The following is a 22,244-nucleotide window of genomic DNA, read 5'->3' as shown; positions in this document are numbered from 1 at the left end:
TAAGTGGTTATGGCTGCATTTGTGTTAGTAAAGTGTTACCAATAACTAGCAATAGATGTAATTTTGTGTTTCCGCAACACAAGGAGTTAATATTCACCCACTTAATGTTTGCCGAATATCAATATTGGACCACTTGTTTCCCAGAATTAAAAAATACTACAAATCAACTGCAATGCAATGCAAACTATATCCCTGAAAATTATCAAAAGGTTAATGCAAAGACTGAGACAACATTAGACAGCATAGGTGTTCCTAATAAACCAACAATGGCATCACCCATTTAGTCTTCTTTGTTGGCTATTTGTAAATCTGCAACAGCATGGCAACAATCCTATAATCTTGGAAGGTTTGGCAACAATTTATCGTCTAAGTAAGTCAAAGCAACACCTGCAGACAACTTCCAGTGAAACTGTTTTATTACATTTAACTAAAGTATCGATTTCAGCAAATCCTCCAATTAAAACCTTTCATTCATTCAAACCAGCTGCAGTTAAATTACTTCAAATCAGACGTAACCCCCAGTATTCCTGGACATGTGGACAAGTTTCTTGTATTTCTACACATTTGCAGTGTGTCATAAAGATATGCTTTTAAGTGAATATAAAAAAAATTGTCAATGGAAAACATGTATAACTACAGCCAACTGAAGAAAGGTAAGCTAACAAAAAAACAACTCAGTATTTAACAGCTGATCAGTTTCCTGATATGAAATTAGTCAAAGTCTATGTAAAAGCTCAGTATATGGCATTCCCATAAATACCACAAATCAGTCCATTATGGGCGTATGACCAGCACGGTCAGATGAGCTTGAAGGGGAATGCATGTTTGGAGAGGAGAGAGCAGCATGAATTATTATCAAGGTGCGTCCAGCTGTTCCAGCAAGTTTCTTCTCCTTTTCTCCAGCTCTCCTTCACTCAGCTCACTGCCCGACGTGTCCCAGCCACCCTTAAACGCACCATTAAAAAAATACAAAGATTCAGTCATAGTGAAAATTTGATCTTTTTAAATAACTAGTTAACCGCAAGACCTTTATCTCATGCTAGAAACTGTAAGCTAACATATACGCTCGAGACTTCTTTAAAACACTGACTTTGACCTGAGCCCCCCAGCTAATCTCACAATATAGGGGCAATTTTTTATAATAATAATAATAATAGTAATAATAGTAACATTCACCTCCTCTTTGGCTGCTTTCCTTTTGGGAGATTTCTGTTTGGACTCTGAGCGAGATTTCCCCCGAGACTTGTCGTTCTCTTTCTCCTTCTCTACCTCCTTTTCTCGCTTCCCATCACGGTCTCTTCCTTTCTTCTCGTTGTCAGAATCTGGAGACGCCTGTTTGTCATAATTACAGTTAGTGCACACACCAGTGTTGCCAGTACATTTGTATTTAAGACATCAAGCGCACACATTTGTTTCTTCCTGCACACTTACAGACTTGTGGCGTCTCTTCTTGCCCTTCTTCTTGTGCTTCTTGGATTTTTTATAGCTTCTCTCTGTTTTCAGGTAGAACATGTCAATGAACACACATTGTGGCACTTTTTCCCTTCCTAGATACACAAATCAACTGATCGGAGCTGTAAAAACACTCACCAGATTCTCCACTAGATGAACGTTCTGAGGGGGATTTAGACTGTGACCTCTTTTTCTTCTTGTGGTATTCCTCATCCTCAGACTCGGAGCCCTATTAAAACATTACAGATTAGCAGTGCATGATATGAGCAATGCTTTTTGTAAAGTGTGCTTTGCTACATCATTTTCCAGTAAATCTTTACATAAAATACAGAATGGAATGATGTGCATTCAGTTAAACCCTGTATTTGACTAAAACAGTGGGCAGAAAAGTATTTTTTTTTTAAAAACATGTTTTTTTAAACATTTGATCTGTGATTTAAGTGTATAAAATGTTCATTTTCTTGTGGTGGTACTAACTGATCGAGAGCGGGAGCGCTTCCTGTGGTGCTTTTTGGACTTCTTTGAGTGTTTCTTGGTCCTCGAGTGGTGATGCTGGCACTCATGCTGTTAAATTAAATAAAAAGTAAATACCAGGTTAAACATCATTATAGTCGTCGTCAAGTTTAAAAACTTCATGCCCCTGCTAGCGTCATGACTCACCTCCAAGACATGCATGAAATCTTTGAATATTCTTTTCCTCTCCGACTCCAGAGTCACGTCTTCAAAGGCAGGCTCTTTTAGGAACCTCTCTCTGACCTGAAATGGTAAAATGTCAGTTATCAGGAAACATTAAACACAATCAAGACTGGAAAAAAGGGATGAGGATAAAAACAGAAAATAAACTGTGTTGCGAAAACACACGAATTTGATCCGCATTGAAAGTACATACTCCCTCCCACGTAGTCTCTGGCTCCAGTGGCGGTGTGGCCTGCTTCAGCATGTTCTTGAAAGCAGCTTCTTTCCTTTTCATCTTCCTGGCCTCCTCCTTCTCTCGCTCCCTCTCTCTGGCTTCAGCTTTCTCAAGCAACTAATTAGGAAAAAGGGTTTCTAAGTGAGTTAATCTTATAATGAAATACAACAAACAGCCATGGTTCAACGCACACATCTTTCATCCCAAGTGAAGTCTTTCAGATGGGACAGGGCACAGAGCAAAAGGTGGGGTACACCCAGGAAAGGTCACCATATCCACACTTACAGCCAATTCAAACCTGCATACATCCTCAAACAAGCAGGTCAAGGCCTGTGCTTATGTATACTCATTAAAATTTCATTGATTTGGGCCTGTTTATCCTGAAAGGTGTATTATTCTCCTTTTTCCATAATTTTATAATCTGTAATAACATTTTTTTGTTTATTTGGGGGCCGTAGAAACAAGTAGGCTCAGCATTGACACATCTTGTGACGGGGATAGGTGGATTACATGTGGATACAGAACTGATGAGATCACTTTTAACTGTGTGGAAAGATCTAACATGAGTTTTAAAATAATTATTAATTCAAATGGATATGATGAACGTATTTTAACACCTAACAACAGGATAAAATGTAAAGCTCTCTAAGCGAAGGAGAGGTGCTGGTTATTTAAACTGTGACCTGTTTTACATTTATTATGCTGATTTAATAGATTAAACCCAGCTGCTGTAGGGTCAGCTACTTAACAGTTCACCCTACTTTAATATCAATATTTGTGTCCATTAATGTTTACGAACAGGTGCCAACTCAAAGCATATGATGCAGAGCTGGAGTCTTACACTGTTGAAGGCTAGCTTTATATTTCCTGCATCCAGCGTGGTAGCTCTCTTATCCGAGCTGATGACTGATCCAAAGTCATCAAAGCTGGTGTTGACTTCAACCAGGAATCCTTTGTCCTGGGAAAGAACACATCAGATAATTATTAGATGTATAATTGGATCAACGCAAGGAAGGTGCACGAGTGCGAACTGTTCCTTAAAAATACCAAATATAAATAACATTTTATGAGGTTAGAGTAATACCTTAAGAATATCTTTGATTATTCTCTTTTCATCATGATAGCGTGCTTTCAAGTCTTCCACATAAAATTTGAAGAGGTCCAGGGGAGTGGAACCTGCGCAACAAACAACATTAAATTTAAAAATGTGTAAATATTGATCCTTGCAGCAAATAAACAAGGTTCAACAGCATCAATGGACCACAACAAGGGTGCAAAACAGTGAAGCCAAATAATTAAAGATTTAGAGACTAGTGTATTATCGGAATAAGTATGAAAATTAAAAAGGAAAAAATATGGAAATAATAAGGAAATTAAAAGAAAATATAACCTCAAAAAGCTAAACTGTGATTCATAAATCGTTTATGTTGTCAGTTGTGAATGTTTTATTTCAGTGTTTATGCTATGATTCAAGTCCGACTGTCACATTCAGCTCATGCAGACATGTGTGCGTGTGGCCCGCTGTCCTACCCGGCTGGCCCAGCATGTTGGCAAAGCGGATGTCTGAGCTCAGTGTCGGGTACATCTCCATCCAAGCAGACATAGAGTGAAGTTGGCCGTGATCATGAAGCTCGTCCAGAAATTTCTGAGAAAACAACAAGAAGAGATGAGGATCGGGAAAGTACATGTGGCCTCTTCTTTTGGCTTATATTAAAACTGTTATTAACCAGATTAAATGTGAAAAATTACATGCAGCGCATTTTTTTTGTTTCTTTTTGAGACATCAATTCTTTGTTTTTGCTTCTCACCTGGAAGGCCTCTCTATTCTTGCGCTGCCGTCTTCTTTCCCTGAGAAGTGTCTTTTGCTTCTCTTCCTCCTCCTCCTTCTCCAGAGCCCGAATATGCTCCTCAAAACATATAAGGGCATCTTCTTTGTCCATATCTGTAAGCAGATAACGGCACTATCAGTAGGCTGAACATATACAAACACACATTCATGCAGAAGCACAATGACCTGATAAGAAATGTTTTTCTTCTAATTCTACTAAAACCATTGTATTATCTCATACTTTGCAGCTCCTCATCCTCTGCAAAGGTAGGGTTATCTAGCAGATACTGCTGGGCCTCAGACCAGGTGGTGCGGTATGTGACGTTTGCCATGTTGTCCAAAATGTTCTTCAAAGCTTCCCAGTTCCTTTTTCTCAGCTGCTTGGCTTGCTCCTAAAGTAGAGAATACAACCAGATGGTAATTGCACTAGACCATAAAGCTCCTACTCCTAAATAGGACACTGAAAGAGGACTTATACACAATAATTATGCCAAACATGCTAACTAAAAATAAAATCAAAGATTCCTAATGCACTTTGGAGCCCTTACCTTCTCTTTTTTAGCAAGGTAGAACAACACGTCTTCATAGATCTCTAGCCTGTCTCTCTCTGGCACGCAGCTCCACACTTCAAGCTCACCAAACATCTGTTCTGCTTTCCTGGATTGCAAGAGTACGCACACAGACACACACAGACACTTTAGAATATTTTTCCCACAAAGCCACGTGAGGGCACCATTTCACTTGCCAAATTTAGCTTTAAGGCACCAGTTATGGTTTTTTGCGAGCCATCCCAGGCACAACACAGAAAAGTTATGTCTTTTAAGATGTGTGCTGAAAATATTCAATATATTTGACGTCTGTTGAAACCCTGTTGCTCAGAAGAGTCACTCGGTGTTACAGGCTAAAACAAGGTATTAAATGCAAGGACATACACCCACACAGCATCAGAAAGCCTTGCTCTCACCATCCAACTGCCTGCTGTGTGCCACCCCAGACTACAAACCCAGTGCCAGCAGAACACTGAAGCTGGCTTGTTGTCAAGGTCACCAGTTGATTACCCCTTTTCCTCTGCCCATCATCACGACTTTCATCCAAAAACTAAAGAGTGCCGATGAAAAAGACGTTCCAAGAATTTATTAAGAAGTTATATGATATTTTAAGTGTTTATGTGTTGTTCACTGAGATCGAGTAAGTTTCCAATAAGTGTGTTTGTTGGAAAGCTGTTGTAGACATTAGCAAACAAAATCAACAACAAAAAAAGCTAAGAGATTTTGAATTAGATATAACCTTTATGTCACATGCACCTTGACTTTGAATAGATTCATCAATCATTAACTTTCTAATGAACTCATTACACATGCGAAACTTTGACCTTGTAACAATTTGTTATTGTGTAAACAAATTCAGCAATATCAACGTGACTAGCACTAACAGGTCAAAGCAGCTTAAGTGGAAGTCAACAGTGCTGTAACTGCACGATGGTGTGCAAGCGCCACAGATGTCCTCTCACTCAACCAGTCTGCATAATCATATTGACAGTTCAGAGAACTGCAAATCAATGCAGGGGGGAAAAAAACAAAATACTTTATTGCCATATCACAGTAACACTTACTTGTATCTAGTGGTAGATGTCATCTTTTCATGGTTCTCCAAGAATCTCTGAAAAGTCTCTTTTGACTCTTTGTATTTAATTCTGGCCTCCTCCTTTTCTTCCTTCTCTGTCTGGACTTTGTATGCATTGAACGCCTGCTTCTTTTCGCTCAGCTTCGGAAGTGCACTTTGTTGACAAGAAAAGTAACAAATTGTAAGTCAGAGATGGTGACAGTTTAAACTTACTATTGTATGAAGGATAAACAGATCTCTGGAAAGCATTGTACCTGTAGCGAGGATCATTGATAATCAATTTCATGGCCTGTTCCCAAGAGGAGTTGGAGGATACACCCTGAAATACAAAGCATAAGAAATATTCATGGTGGTTTCAAATAAAATCTGCACACAAGAAATATTTCAAAAATATTCATATGGATTGCCTTGTTGTCCTGTTAGAAAAAAGTACATCAACCTGGATACGAAAATGGAGCTTTTTGCTGCTTTGGTCTAGAACAGAACACATTTTCTTAATTACTAATAGATGGTGGGTTAAAAGGTGTGGAGTGGCAATAAATCAAGAAGTGCCACCAAGGACCTTTGTAAGTGCCCTTTCTGCCACTTGCCTCTCCCAAGGAGTGACTACTTCATCCATTATGACTGATTCCACTATGTGCCTCGGTCTTGTCAGTTGTCACAGTTATTCTAACTCACTCAGGCATGCCACTTTCTCTCGCTGTCTTAATCCCAGCCAGTCCTCGTGCCTTTGATCCAATAAAGCTAATCATAAAGACACAGCCATTAAGATCTTGCAGGAAATGGCAAGCAATCTCAGAGGAGAGCTTTGTGCACAAAATTAAAAAGCTCCTAAATATAGCAACATTCAAGGTGGGTGGTGCTAGGCCGCCGTGCAAGCCGAACACACAACACGTCCACAGCAACAGGAGGTGAGGTTTAATAGGCCTCCCAGGGGCTCAAGAGCAGGGACAGGGATTAGATCCAGGTCTGAATGCAAATGATGTGATGATGAACACATCAGGCACTAGAGAACACTGAGGTGGCAAAAGTAGTCTTAAAAACAAATCAAGATTTGGATTCCAGTGCCAACAACAGAGCAACAGTCAATGGATACTTAAACACACACATTAAAAAAACAACCCTCAATGGAGACAGTTGAAAAGCTGTAGGATGACTTTTTGGGCACAAAAAGTTAGCAAATTATCAGATATTTGCTTTCTGATTTAAAACACACTCTGCTTGATTAAAGAACCAAATTCGTGCAACATCATGAATCAAATTTTGCTGCACACTTGTTGACTGCCTAACATCTCACATAATTAATTTATACACTGAAACATAGAGAACATTTTAGAGTCAGAATCTGAAAACAAGAATTACTCCCCTGCAGTAAAGGCGTGCCTTCTCTCCTACAGCTTGTTAACAGCCTGACTCACCTTCTCCTTCAGCAGCTCTTTGAAGGCCTGCTTGGCTTCTTCTTTTGTATTCCATTTGTACGTTTTCTTCTGAAGTTCTGGCCTTTCTTCTTTTACAACCTCGACACTAAGAGCAAAGAAAATTATTGACACTGAGCACTTTTGTAGTTCTCTGCAATCAAAGATGCATTAAAAAACGGCTTTGTTACACCAATATTATAAGTAGAAAGTGCTCTGTGAACGCTAACCCAACAGAGCTGTGGTGGCCTGAGATGACCATAATGGGGATACCCTTTAAAGCTAGTTTTTGGTTACAAGCCCGACATGGAACCCGACGTATTAGCCAGAGGTCCCTTTACTACAGTTTGGAGCAGCGGACCTTTTTTATATGCACGGAATAGTTTTCCACAAGATCGCTGCAAAAAGTGCAGCCTTACCTAATGTCCACACTACTGTTACTCATTTTATATTAATATTTAAAAACCGTGTTGGTATTGGTGGCGTAACAGTAATAGTAATAAATCACACAGCAATAGTACAGTCATGTAGTTGTAAAAAGCTTGATAACATATTAAGTAATCCTAAGTATTCAAAATACATTACTCTCATTGAGTAACGTAACGGAATACGTTACAGAATACATTTTGTGGCATGTATTCTGTAATCTGTAGTGGAATATATTTTAAAAGTGCACCCCAGGGTGGCTGTGGCTACAATGTAGCTTGCCATCACCAATCTGAGTGTGTGTGTGAATGGGTGGATGACTGGATGTGTAAAGCGCTTTGGGGTCCTTAGGGACTAATAAGGCGCTATACAAATACAGGCCATTTACCAATTAAAAGTAACCTTCCCAACACTGCTGACCTCATTGTTTGAAACTTTACCCACATTTAATAAGAGCACCGGTTTAACAATACGTGACAGGAAATGAGGAAAAGCATAACAGGTCCATTTAAAAATTTGCTTTGACCATCATGTTCAATTAAATGAGGAAGCGCAATCTAAGCTGTTGGTATTCTGATGGCAGATGTGTTACAAGCTTGCATTATATTAACTTCTCACAATCACATGGGTTTCTAGCACCACTATAGTGATTTTATGAAAACAAAAACAGCAAAATTTTTAAACAATTCTTAAACTAACTTTCAAAATGAATTACTTCAGAGGCTTCCATTCAATTACAACAAGTTTAAAATGTAAAACACTGTAACTGATACTTTGAGTATTTCATGTTAACATCTGCATAAAACTGTATGAAGACCTTTTCCTTCAATTCCTTACTCCCTGTAGCCACCAAAAGGCAGCAGGGTGTACAACAATCAATCAGAACCCTAGGATTTTATGAGTACTATGGTGGAATACACTGTCATAAACATAGTATCTACTGTGTTTAACTAATTGAGAGGAAGATGGTACAAAACTGAGGAAAATCTCTGGCTAAATCAGCAGATCATTGTGCATTACAGCCTACTTTCCAACTTCTTCTTAAGCCAAAGCCCATTCATTATTTATTTTCTGAAATGGATTATGATACAGCCGTTGAGTCATATCTTATGATATGACTGTTTAATAATAATAAAACTAGAATAGCTCAGACTGCTGTGGTTATATCAGTGTGAGAATTAATCAATTTTTATTATTTATTTACATCAATACTGTAAAAGTTAAATTAAAAAAAAAAAAATCCACCATCTGCATCTTGCTGCAGATTTGTGGAGCTATGTGGTCTCTCTCCACTGCTCTGAACCATTCTCACAATAATGTCATTTCCTGGAGAGGCCTCTTTTCATTTGCCGAGCTATTGTTGTCATGCATCACTCTGACCAGCACAGCTGTTCCAGATCGATTGGGAGCAGCAATGTGGCTGGCTTTGAGTCCATTTATTAATCACTACACCTTCTGATTCATAATCCACTTCAACCACAACAGCAGGTATGCTTGAAGATAGCCACACAGGCAGACATGTCATTGCGCTTGCTCAGTTAAACCCTAGATTTATAATTGTTTACCTGGCTACAGCCTCGGTAGCTGCTGAAGTCTCAGAGGAAGCCACAGGTGCATCAGCCGTCTTCACCTCAGGTGTTTGAGTCACTGCTGCCTGGGATGGTTGTTCCTCTGAGACTACTACCGCAGTTTCCGCCTCCACTACAGTCGCTGCAGGAGCTACATTATCTGCTTGCACAGCAGGAGCTGCAGTGGTTCCAGGAGCCGCTGCCTCTGCAGTCCTAATGTAAGATCATGACAATAAAGCCATACGAGATTAATAATTGTTGATGACTGCTGTATTTGTTAACCTCAATACAAAATGAAGACATCCAGAGTAACAGCAAACTCTTACCCATTCTCCTCTGCTTTGATCATAGCTGGAATTGACAAAAGAGATAACAGTTAAGGCGCTTGCTTTCATTTTTAATCATGCAGCAGATCAAGAGACCTTTTCAAAGATAAATGTACTAAAGGAGCCAACAAGTGTCCTGTGTTTTGTAAGTCCTTTGTTTGCACATCAATCACACCACATCCCCTAATGTATGGAGTGATCTGTTGACAAAGTCAGCATTCTTCCAGTCATTGTGCCATTAAAGGCTTTTCTGTAGAAGGCAACATTTTTCAATATAAAAATCCCTGCCTTTCATACAACAGCTTTGATATAATCAGATACCGCGCTTTACCTTCCAGGTCCTCCAGCTCTTTGGGTTTTGTCCATCTTGACTCCTTTGTCTGAGAGTTGTAATAATAAGGCTTCCCTGTGTCTGACTTGTACTCCTTCCAGGGGCATTTTGACAGCATTTGCTAAAGAATTCAAAGAATGATGGGAAAGGTTTTTTTAATAGTTTAAATGAACAGCAAGGCCTTACCGGTAATTAGTGTGAGTCAATATCCATAGTCCAATAACAAATCAGTTTTTTTAAGTATAGATGACGCACATATTTTAAAAATAAAATTGTTTAATATATGCACACAAAGGATTTAAATAATTCCCCCAAAATGAGTGGGGCAAAATCCAATTTAGCTTAATCTGGTACATTTACCATTACTGTAATTTTAATACGTGAGCACTGCAATTATTGAGTATTGAGAGTGTGGGGAGTGAGTTGGAGGGCGGGGGTGGGCTGCTTTTAACTATGTAAAGCACTTTGTGCTACATTTTCTCTGTATGAAAAGTGCTTTATAAATAAAGATTGATTGATTGAATTGCTAAGTGCCAAATGAATTAAATGTGTGTGAATATGCAAGTAATATAAATAGTTCAAATTAAAAGCTCTGTACCTCTGCAGGAGATTTGAGTTCATCCGGTTTCTCCCATGTGGATTGCTTAGTCTCTGTGTTATAATAATAGGTCTTTCCATCTAGTGATTTATGTTCAGTCCACACGGATTTCTGAAGCAAACAAACACGACAGATAAATCAGATAATTATTTTGGTTGCATTTTGAATGATTTTATAGTTCCTTGTTAATTGTGTCTAGTCTTTCAATGTTTCATGTGCACAAACCTTCTTTGGCTGTTCTTCCTGCGGGGATCCATTTGTGGTACTCTGCAGGGGGAACGGAAATAAAGGTTGTGAGACAGCAGGAAAAATACTGGAGCTAATGATGGTAGCTCAAAATTGTCAAAGCTCGTAGACTTCCAATTACTACATATCAAAAAAAAAGTTATACTTACAGATGTTCCAGGAGCAGCAGCTGTGAAAATAAACAAGACAAAAAGTAGTCAGACTTTAAACTTCTAAATACGCCTAAACATTAATTTTACTGCATTAAGTAAAAAATCCTACCTGTGGAGTCAACACCAGGCTGTCGACAGGAAAAAAATAACAATGTTATTGGTGGATTATTTTTTTTCCCAGTCTTAAAGTGCACATCTACAGATTCATTATTAACAACAAAACAGTAAGAGACACAGCTTTACTAATCAGTACATTACTCCACAACCTCAAGATGTATAGCTAGTGTTTGGTTACATGTGTCTTATGATCACTAAACCCATCTGGACAATAATAGACACATTGCATGCAAGTGTAAAATTTTCATTAGCTAGTGTTTAATTAGGTTTTTTAGCTGTTTTGTTTCAACATGAAAATATATTTTTTATGGAAGGTTATAAATTTATAGCCATGTTCCATGGCTGTGCAAATGTTTCATTAGGCATTTCACAGACTGCAGTGTATTTTAAGAAGTGTGAAGCAGAGCACTCAAGAAACATAGTGAAAAGAGTTACCGGTCCCGTTGGCTGTACAGCCGCAGCTGGTATGCGAGGGGGCATCATCATTCCTGGCATCATAGGTGGCATCATGCCTGGCATCTAATAAAAGAGGCACCATGAAATATTCATCTGGTATTTCCATGCTACCTAATCCAGGCAGAGGTATTTAGACACAGTGTGAAACAGGTTGCTGGTGTGTAGAAGGCTGCTTGACTGATTATGCTGCGCTTACTGAAAGTGTGATGCCACAGCCTGACACCTGTGAAGCAGCAATATGCCAAACTACAGTGTTTCACCACCTCTTCAGACTTGCGTTTCTGGCACTCTGATCAAACACTCCTCCCCATGATCACGCCTATTTATGCATGACAGGATTACATGCATGATCCACTTTTTTTTAATCACTAGATAAAAAAAAAAGAAAAAAAGACTACAGCTACATCATGCCTATTTATTCATTAACTGTCAGCTAATGAAAGAGATTTAAACTGACGAACTAGAGCAGGGCGATATGTCCAAAAATATTTATCACGATAAACATTTGAAAATTTGCGATAACGATATAACTGACGATATAATTGACACCAGACAAAATACTTTACAACTCCACAACTTTATTAGTGCAAAAAAACCCCAAAACAACAACATCAATGTATTTTCACTTAAACAAGCAGCTGTTTTATGTGCATTAAAGTTATATAAAAATTTAACAGTGCAAATGCAAATTCCTTTCTGACAGTTTAACCAAAGGGCATTTCCAGTGGAAATTGGCCGACATATCCTCAGCATAACCATGTATAATATCCACAAAACTTAAAAAGAGGTATTACACACACAATACGGTAATATTATGTTGAAGCACAGTACGTATCACTCCGCGAGGCTCCTGACTATGGTAGTCGTAATGCTCCGACAATCCATCAAGCGGTGCGGGTTTGTAGCTTAGCAAAGTCGTACTAAAACATTTGACAGATTTTCGAGCGCCGTGTACCACATACAATCGTTTCGAGGTCAGTAAACACAACCAGAATTCATACATAAGGCCCACTGGATTATAAGGGGCACTGTCGATTTTCAGAAAAATCAAAGGATTGATTTTAAATGTGCCGTATTTTCCAAAAAACACAGCAACAACGACGGCCCGCTAGCTTGCGCTACCAAAAATAGTGCTTTGTTGTGTTTTTGACGGACGAAAGCTAAACCAGTTCCACACCCCTGAAGTTGCAGCATTTTTACAAACCAGTTCTGGTTCATCCGTTTCATTTAACGATCTGCTTTCGCCGCCATGCTTTTTCTGCCGTGTGCATATGAAAACAAAGGCACTGCGCATGCGCGTTTTACCCATATTCTATCGCGATATTTCATTTTTCTATCGTTGCCCAACATTATACTGGTATTACCGTAAACGGTATGATATGGCCCAGCCCTACGACGAACAACATTTTTTCTTCAGTTAATTAGCGCCCCTATCAAGCATTTGGAGCGCTACAAGATAAGAAAATATACCTGGTCTGTAAATGTTGATGGATGTGGCTAACATGAAAGTATAACCACTTGATACATGCAACAATGATCAGAACAATTCAAGCAAATAACTAGAAAAAAATGTTAATTCTTTCACTTTAAAACATTTTGAGATGTGTCTCATTTAAGGTTATGCTTCTCCCTAAATTATTAAAGTGGAGGGAGAAATAAATAGGCTGCCTAGTCCCTAGACTTTATAAGGCACAGAGGACAAAAAGAGGGAAAAAAAACCCCAATACAAACAAATCTATGAGGTTACTACAAAGCTCACCTGTCCCATTGGCGGTGCCCCCATTGGTGGCATTATACCCGGGGGAATTATACCAGGAGGCATTGGTGTCATGCTGGGAGGTCGCTGTCCCATAGGGGGCATTCCAATGGGAGGGAAATGAGGTGGTATTCCAGGTGGTCCCATCTTCATAGAAGAAGGAAGACAAAAACATATCGTAGTTAGAAGAAATACTTTCTTAACCCTCTGAAATTACCTGGATCTCTGCAGTGTTCCATATAATATGCAATCTAACATTATACTGAATCACAGTTAATTACACATAATGAGTAAGACCTAAAAGGGGGAAATGAAAGAAAGCAAGTGCAACTCTCTGCTCCTTCAAAGGCTAATTTAAGTTAGGTGTTCTAGCTGAGGAGATAAAATAGGGAGTGTGTGAACACTGGCTGCCACAGTGTGTGATGAACATGGCAGAGGAACTGTGCTTCAGTCACACTAACTTTCACAGGACCTTAGGAGAAGCACTACACATGCACTAAACTGGAAAGAGCAAAAAACTAAATCAAATCTACAGATGTGGAAGTTGACACGCGAAACAAACGCAAGTGAAGAATATATGATCAGGTTTGCAGGAGGATGATTAATATGAAAATCAAAAGAATTGTGATTTATAGTAAAGTTATTGTTTTAAATATACAGATGTTAATAATTACTGTGTGAGAGAGGACGTTTGTACAGTTTTGTTGAGATTGGGTCACCTATAAATACATAAATACAAGTAAGACTGTCCGGGTTTCCCCTGCACAGAAAAAATGTTTGAGCATGAAAAAATCCCCTCAGTTTCTAAATGTACCTAGACACGAGCCCAATCAGCCCAATATGCAATATTGAAAACCTGCAGAAATGTGTGCAAAGATAAAATCAATGTCTGGAAAGGTCCTTTCTTTTTTTCCTTAAAACAAAAGAAGAGAAAAAAAGGGAGTTTGTATCATTACTTAAACAGCTACTGGAAACAGTTTTTGTAAGATGTTGCTGCTGCTATAGGAAGCAAGAGTTTACTGGTATTCTTGCCTAAGAAATTTATTCATATAACTGCCTATAATTCTAACTTTAACCCCCAGCAAATTTATAAGTAATCAATGCAGAAATCAAAGTAATTCAAATTATGTTCTTTTGGATCTGTAAACAAAACTGCATTTTGATGACTTACAAATGGGGGAGGTATCGCCGCGGGCGGTACACCTGGATAAGGTGGTGCTTGGCTCGGCCCATTATTAGCTTCCGACGAAGACTGTGAGGAGTAAGAAACACCACACAGAGTTAGTGAACTCCCAACAGCCAGTTGTGCAGTTAGCAGTGTGCTTCAATCAGGAAAACTACCATTTCTCCAGATATGTGTTTAAGGAATTGTGAAATTAAGTAGTTTACAGCTAATAAAGCACTCTAAATGAATTTGGCTGCTCCCAAATAAAAAATGCACATAAAAAGTAAAGTAATAGCTACATTGCCCATTTCAATTAGTGCAGTTACATGAAACCACAACGAGTGTGTGAATATTTGGTTTGAAAGTTTAAATGAGGTAGTACTAATTGGGGTGTCAGTAATCAAAACATTATATGAAATCAGTTTTAATTTGACATATATAAAGCTTATAATGTCTAAAGACAAAAGACTAGAAAAACTACACAATTCTCGTTTTGCGACAAATTATCAAGCATTTGGTTTATTTAAAAAAACGTATTAATTTAAAAAGTAATATCTGCATCATTAACTGAGGATGAAACTGTGCCTACCTTAATCTACACCTTTTAAACAAGTGCTTCCTTTTTTCTTTTTACATAAAGAATATTTCAAAGACTTCCGGTTTATTCAGAATGAATAAGGGTCCTCTAATGCGGACACCAACATTACATATGGCACAGGCAAACACATGTACCCATAGCCTGGGTAACAACAAATTCATGCGTGAAGCTTTAACATTTTTTGTATCTGAATAACGAACCCTAAAGAAAGCCTTGTAGTTTAACCAGACAATATATTATCATGAAATAGCATAGTAATGATTGTTTTCGGTGATCATATGTCAAATATGGTCTATTTAAGTCCACTCATTTGGGTGCATGAGTGGGATATTCTATTTTACTACTACGAAATTACTACTTTTAACCGATAAAGTTCACTTAACTCCTGACTTAATCTGATCAGTAACGTTGGCTGTGCTAATGTAAATTATGTGGACTGGTAACAATCGTAAGAACCTGAGATAACTGCTGCTGTTTGTGATGAATGACTGCAGGCTCCGTCTAATCTCTGGAAATGAATCGTAAAAGGCTAACGCAAGAGTTCAACTGCTTAATTATTCAACTAACCAAATACACTTTCACCACCGTAATTTTACTTCACGAATACCGTAACACGTTTTGCTGATTTTACACATTAACAAATCAAAGGGCGTGCTATACCCAAAAAAGCTTCAGCTAAAGGAAACCGCTTATAACACGAAGGTAGGCACATACCGCTTTATTAGCCCACTGCTAACAAGAAATGCTAACCCGTGGTCTTTGATACACGGCATTGTAACGGTATAGTTTAGAGAAGAAGATGGCTGCTAACAAGGCCTTAAAAATTCATACACATAGTCTTAACAGTTTTCGTCTTTTTCGTTACCGCTATAAACTATTTTTTGAACGCCTGCACTCACCATGTTGAAGAGAACAACCTCCGAGAAATTTGAGCACTTCTCAACAACAAGCAAAACGATTGGTTGAGCTTCCGCCTAGCGCTCAGAGGTCAAAGGTAACAATTCTGTAGCGTCATTCTGCGTTGGAAATGCGCACCAATGCGCAACACCACCGTTTCCTCCAAAAGAAACTGGCGTGTTAACCAAGGAAGAAACAGCGATGGAAAAAAAAGTCCACTTTAAGTCAATACGCTATAGTCAAACTTAAACATAAAATTATATGTTTCTTGATGTTAAATAGCTTAAAGTAAAAAGCTGCATGAATGAATGAATGAATAAATAAATAAACAAATTCTATTTTCTATTATGAAATTTAATTTATGCCATACAATATATGCAAATATAGAGAAAGCCACATAGACTTGTCTCATTAATACGATATATGGTACTGTGCAACAGTCTTGATCCAATCCTCATTTCTTCATATTTTGCTAGGTAGAATGGGCAATAGGCGCAAGAATTTATTAAAATCTGCGTAAACGTACATGGAAATAAAAATATAAGCCAAAAACAGAGACTGAATCATTCTAACAAGCTTGAAAATCAATATTTTGTTTGACCATCTTTATTCCTCAACAGAGCCTGAAATCTCTTAGGCAAGCTATCTTGTAATTTCTTCAGGAAGGTAGTCTTCATGAACAGTTATCCAGGCTTCTTGAGGGACATTCAAAGTTCTTCTTTGAATGCTGGCTGCCTTTTGTTCTGTTATCTGTCAGGATGATTGCTTCAATTATGTTGAGGTCGAGGCTCCGGGGAGGCCCATCCATGATCGATAGTATTCAACAGCTTATCAAATCAGATAAGCAGCTTAATGCATATTACTAATCAATTAGTTTATTTTTCATTTGTTGCCTTAAATAATTAGGAACACCTGGTAAGAGGTAATTGTCATTATGGCACTAATTTACGAACTGTTAAATCCTTATTTTTAACTGTTTTAGTGTTCGTGAATAAATACCGATCAGGTTGCTCTTTACACCGTAACAGAGAGTGATTCCCTTTTTTATTTTTGCTGTTATAACAGGTACCTATTTCAGAAGCCGAGGTAGCTGGTGTTCAGACACAGCAAAATTACCTCAGTGTATTGGGGATCATTTGAAGGACCGGCTGTGATTTTCCAATTATTGGCTTCTGTGACACAGCTCTTAGACCTCTGTGGTGCTGCAAAGACTCCCCATGACAGCGGAAATTATAAAGCAGTCAGTCTACACAGTTTAGCTTTAAGTGCCTTTCACATGGCTGCAGCACTCACTTTTTCTCCTTTCCTTCTTGCTTCTGCATTCCAGTCATATATTTTCCACACAAAACAAGGTTAAGGAGTAGCTCACCCATTAAGGTGTTTATTCAAACAGAAAATTAGTTTGATGGCCTAATGAACATGTTTTCATTTATTGCTGTTCTTGCTCTGCAGATCGCCTGGACTCTATATTAAAGATTTTGAACAATCAGATCCGTGCGTGTGTGTTCAGATCTTTTCAAAAAGAAAAATCGATTATACAGGTATACGCGATGTCCGGTTTATCTTTATGCTTGTCAGTGAAGTTGTTTACCGGAGTTGTCCCTGGGATTTAGAGTGCCACCGAGGTGTGAAGCATGCAACAAAGAGTTGGAAAACAGATGAGCCCTCACTTGAGGCAGACTGCAATAAACTCTGATGCTTTTCCTGACAAGCGCAGGAGAATTCCCTATCGATTATCTTAACAAGCTAAAAAACAAAAAAAGGAAGTGACAGTGAGGGGCAGAGATAGATCAGGCTTCAGTCTAATGATGGGAGTCAGTCAACCACAGTGCATCAAACAAACAAAAAAACAGCCATGCGTCAGCATCGCTTGTACATAGCTGCTTTGACAAACTGATTTATTTTTTATGAATAAAGACATATTATATTTAAAATCCTTGAGAATGCTATGATGTTTCCAAACTAGTTTTCACTCTTCAGTCCTATACGCTGTATATTTATGCGCATTGGTGTTCCATAGTTTCACTGTTTGCCAGAACCTCATTCTTGTGTTTGTGTGTGTGTGTCTGTTTGTCTGTGATTGATTCACAATATTTGATGTGGTCAATGTTTGCTTCTGGCCATTTTACCCAGTGAGCTTTGAGCCCAGCCTGCTGCTGACCTGCCTTACAGGCACTCTTCTCTCATCTGACAATTGGCTTCCTGTCAACCACAGTCACATTAACTATCTACAAAACACAGTATTACAATTCCAGCTTGCTTTTCCATTTCTTCTCATAAAATAAAGGAGCAGAAGAAGCTTTGTTAAGATTAGTTTTTTCTTCTCTCAGCTGCACAGATTTTACAAAGAAAAAACAATTTTGGGTTGTAGACGCATATTAATGGATTTTTTTCATGATTTATTTTTAGCTCTTTTTAGTTAAGATTTTTTTTATGTTCACATTGCCTCCAGTTATTTCTTTGACAAGCAAAGGCACGCTGCTTAACCAAAGCTCTTGTGCTTTTTATGTTTCTTGAGAAAATATTTTTTTTCTTTCTAAAAGCCTTTTTAACCTGTGGGTGATTATTGAGCCACATAATCAATGAAATCATGACCTCTCAGCCCTGCTCTTAAAAAAAAAAGTCAAACATGACATATGGCGTCCTTGCTATATGCTGCCTGGTTTCTACTTGACTTTACATTGTACTGCTTCTAGGAATTCAAGAGATCGCAAATTAGGGATGTAATTTTTCTCACCCTGTGTTCTGCAGAGAAAATTTATTGCAGGAGTTGAAAAACTATTTTTGGCAAGATTCTTGGCTGGGGTGCAATTATCTCACACAACACAAATCTGCTGATTGCCGAGCACCAGCTAGTCACAGTCTCTGCTTCTGAAAGAGTTGCTGATTTCACAGATATCAGTCATTTTGGTCAAATGGTCTGTTTCTTTCCCTTTGCAATGCCACCCACACACACGCGTTCGTTGCTTTCTCAGACAGAAATGACAGAAAACCTATGACCACGGCACCAGGGCAAAGCGGAGTAAAGTAAGCAGGCATCTCATTGAATGTCACGGGAAATGTCAGACACTGTACTTGGTGTTATTTGTACACTTTTTAGACTTCACTTAGAAAATCTCTGAAAGATTAGTCTATAGAGTAAAGAGACAACTTGAAAAGGTTGACTTTCTGAGTTGCTGAAATATGACTATTTCTTGTCTGATAAGTAAGAGATGTTCAGCACTTGTAAGTTTCCACTGAATGTTTTGGTATACCAGATGAATTCAGAGACTCTAATTTAGTTTGAAAGCAAACGTGTGCATACAACACGTTCACACTGTCTCATCTGCAAGCCCCTGCATGGGTGATTTAATATGTTTACTAACACTGATATAGATATCATAAAAAATATGAATGAAGTTAAGTCTTGCTAAAACTACATCAGAATGGTATCTAGATGGTCAGACTTTCTGGACTTGAATTGCAATTTCCATGTAATTAAGTAATTAATACATATCAATTAACTTTAAGTATTGGGAATACTTTAGGTATTAAGTTACTACCAGAAGACCTAATGTTAGTTTGGTGTGTAGATATTTTGGGGGGCTGCTAAAGCAATTCGTGGTGACCATCTCCAGGGTTTCAAAAGAATGGTCCCAAAAAAGTATTCAGCTAGCAGCAGTTCTCTGTGAGAATTGGGAGAGTTCATAAATTGCTTTGAGATTTCAGGAAGGCATCAAAATTTGACAAAAGAAAAAAAAAAATTGCCTACTCTAATGGATCTCATTTTCAGCTGAATATTACTCCTGAGCTGATCTTCTGATGGCTACTTCCAGCAGGCCAATCTGTCTGTCTATATTTGCATATTTGTGTGCATGTTTGACTGTTAGTATGATGTTTTTCTTAATGAAATGCTGTGTTAGTTTTACACTAGATCATCAGCTTTTTTCTTGCTTTTTCCCAAAAAACTTAGAGGAGATTATCAAGAAGTTGTTTTTTGGGGGGCAAATGTGAGATGAGCCATTGTGTTCTTTTTGGTCCATAGTAGTTTTCACATTGGAACTCTCCCATGGATATCATCAGTTTTCTCCATCTGTGGATAATGGATCTCACTGTGGTATACTGGAGTCTCAAAGGCTCAGAAATGGCTTTGTTGCTCTATCTATCTATCTATCTATCTATCTATCTATCTATCTATCTATCTATCTATCTATCTATCTATCTATCTATCTATCTATCTATATATATATATCTATATATATCTATATCTATCTATATATATATATATATATATATATATATATATATATATATATATATATATATATATATATATATATATATATATTAGGGGTGCAACGATATTCGTATCGATATTGAACCGTTCGATACAGTGCTTTCGGTTCGGTACGCATATGTATATTGACAGTGGCTTTGACGCATTTGTAATTTATTTTATCAACTTTCCTTCTGACGATGCTGTCTGTGTTGAGCGCTCAGTGAATCTGTGTTCGACTACTCCGCCTAGGCTGCACTGTCCAGCGCAGATCCACTGAGCGCTCAACACAGACAGCATAGTCAGAAGGAAGAGCGCAGGGCACCTCCCCCACCCTCATTCAGATCTGGCGTTTGGAATTATTTTGGTTTTCATGTGACGTATGACCCTGAAGGTAAGCGAGTCATGGACTAAAGTAAAACAGTATGTTGGATGTGCCATGCAATGCTCAATTACATTGGTGGGAACTAGTGTGTTAGCGCAGTTAGCTCGTTAACGTGTTGGCCGTCTAGCCCCATGCACGGGGCGATCGGCGGTAGCTCGTTAACGGAGATTTGCCGTGTTGTGGCGTTAAGGTCATTTCAACGAGATCAACCTGAAAGCACTAGTGGGAACACAACGAATATGACTGCACATTTACACCGACATCATCCTAGTGCAAAGACAAAAACAACAAGCATGCTACTAACTTTAGCCGAGTCATTTAGACAGCTGTTAGCACATGATTCTCCTTATGCTGCTGAGAATATAGCCCAGAAGAAGCGGATAGTATAGCTTTTATTTTGGAAAGAGCCATTTCTCTGTAATAAACTCTCTTTTCCAAAGATGCATGATTCCTCAATCAGATACAGGGCTTGCAATATCGCTAGCCTGACGTCCTGGGGCTAGCGATTTTTTCAGTCGGGCTACCAAAATCTATCTCTTCCCTGCCCGTCGGGCTATTGTAGGAAGGAAAAATATATGTCAATGCTTTTGCATTCTTTCAGAAATGTAGCTGGGTAATTATGTCATTGGCATCGGTGAGCCACTGTCAATATGTGACATATTGAAATCGCGTTTGAATTTGCGCTTGTTTTTTTGCTTTCACTTTGCAATCGTGCGAACTGTGTATAGAGAGCGACAGCACTGATCTGTGAGTGATGATAATTTGTGCACCAATTCCTCTGACATCGTCTTATTAATCGTTAGCTTACTATGCAAACATGACAAGTGAAATCTCCCGCAGCAAGCTTAAACATGTGAGAGGTTGATCGCGCAGAGAATCGCTGAGCTTATGTGAGTGCGTGTGTAAAAGCAGCAGGATTTATATTTGACTACGATGACCTGGATGACTGAGAACCTTCACAGACAGATATATATTTTAGTTCTGCTGAGCCAAATAAGACAGGTCAGGGTGAAGAAGTGACAGCCAAAGAAAAGCTTACCACAAAACGGAGAAGTTATGACAAATCAGACTATAAGGCAAAAAGAAAGTGCAGCTTTATGGTTTCATGGACAAAAGAATTTCTGTGGCTGCAATATGACGAGCTAAATAACCAGGGCTGCACATAAGTGGTCCGCAGGTGCGCATTCGCTGTCAAAATAAAAAACGCGCACAAGGGTTAGGGTTAAATTTAAAAACTGTACTTTTGAGTTAAAATATATATTTATAATTTTAATAAATGACAAATTAAAAAGGCATGAACATTTTTTTGTATCGAAAAAATATCGAACCGTGACACCAATGTATCGAACCGAACCGAACCGTGAATTTTGTGTATCGTTGCACCCCTAATATATATATGTATATATATATATATATATATGTGTATATATATAAAAAATAAAAAAAAAAAAAACACCCAGCACGCCCCTGCGGGCGGTTTATCCTTCAAGCTCGGGTCCTCTACCAGAGGCCTGGGAGCTTGAGGGTCCTGCGCAGTATCTTAGCTGTTCCCAGGACTGCGCTCTTCTGGACAGAGATCTCCGATGTTGTTCCCGGGATCTGCTGGAGCCACTCGCCTAGCTTGGGAGTCACCGCACCTAGTGCTCCGATTACCACGGGGACCACCGTTACCTTCACCCTCCACATCCTCTCGAGCTCTTCTCTGAGCCCTTGGTATTTCTCCAGCTTCTCGTGTTCCTT

The 22,244-nt window shown here is 38.6% G+C and overlaps 1 protein-coding gene across 2 annotated transcripts; it reads right to left on the bottom strand.

Annotated features, from left to right (window-relative positions):
- Positions 1-398: 398 nt before the first annotated feature.
- Positions 399-15,961, bottom strand: prpf40a (PRP40 pre-mRNA processing factor 40 homolog A). 2 transcript variants are annotated; one of them, XM_085434145.1, is made up of 27 exons: positions 15,867-15,961; positions 14,376-14,456; positions 13,208-13,351; positions 11,428-11,511; positions 10,985-11,003; positions 10,873-10,892; positions 10,703-10,744; positions 10,478-10,588; positions 9,880-10,000; positions 9,549-9,573; positions 9,220-9,435; positions 7,232-7,337; positions 6,068-6,132; positions 5,803-5,967; positions 4,739-4,847; positions 4,432-4,582; positions 4,171-4,304; positions 3,893-4,007; positions 3,447-3,538; positions 3,204-3,320; positions 2,342-2,479; positions 2,113-2,208; positions 1,930-2,016; positions 1,591-1,681; positions 1,432-1,493; positions 1,177-1,332; positions 399-945 (listed from the first exon to the last, which is right to left on the bottom strand). In XM_085434145.1, the coding sequence occupies exons 1-27, from the start codon at positions 15,867-15,869 to the stop codon at positions 856-858; spliced, it is 2,640 nt and encodes an 879-aa protein (XP_085290271.1). In that variant the 5' UTR covers positions 15,870-15,961; the 3' UTR covers positions 399-855. The 2 variants fall into 2 exon arrangements, with proteins under 2 accessions (XP_085290271.1, XP_085290272.1); XM_085434146.1 differs by lacking the exon at positions 14,376-14,456.
- Between the last annotated feature and the right edge of the window lie 6,283 nt (positions 15,962-22,244).

Source organism: Copadichromis virginalis, linkage group LG16, assembly GCF_057382275.1.
Source record: "Copadichromis virginalis isolate Kocher_CV1m ecotype Utaka linkage group LG16, C_Virginalis_male_GT1.1, whole genome shotgun sequence".
Lineage (NCBI taxonomy): Eukaryota > Metazoa > Chordata > Actinopteri > Cichliformes > Cichlidae > Copadichromis > Copadichromis virginalis.
This window is presented reverse-complemented; position numbering and strand designations above follow the sequence as displayed.

Bases quoted from the DNA above. Each gene is read 5' to 3' on its own strand.
- prpf40a (XM_085434145.1), bottom strand. The intron at 10,745-10,872 runs GTAAGTATAACT...TTCCCCCTGCAG, and splicing joins CTGCTGCTCCTGGAACATCT to AGTACCACAAATGGATCCCC. The intron at 2,017-2,112 runs GTGAGTCATGAC...TTAATTTAACAG, and splicing joins ATTTCATGCATGTCTTGGAG to CATGAGTGCCAGCATCACCA.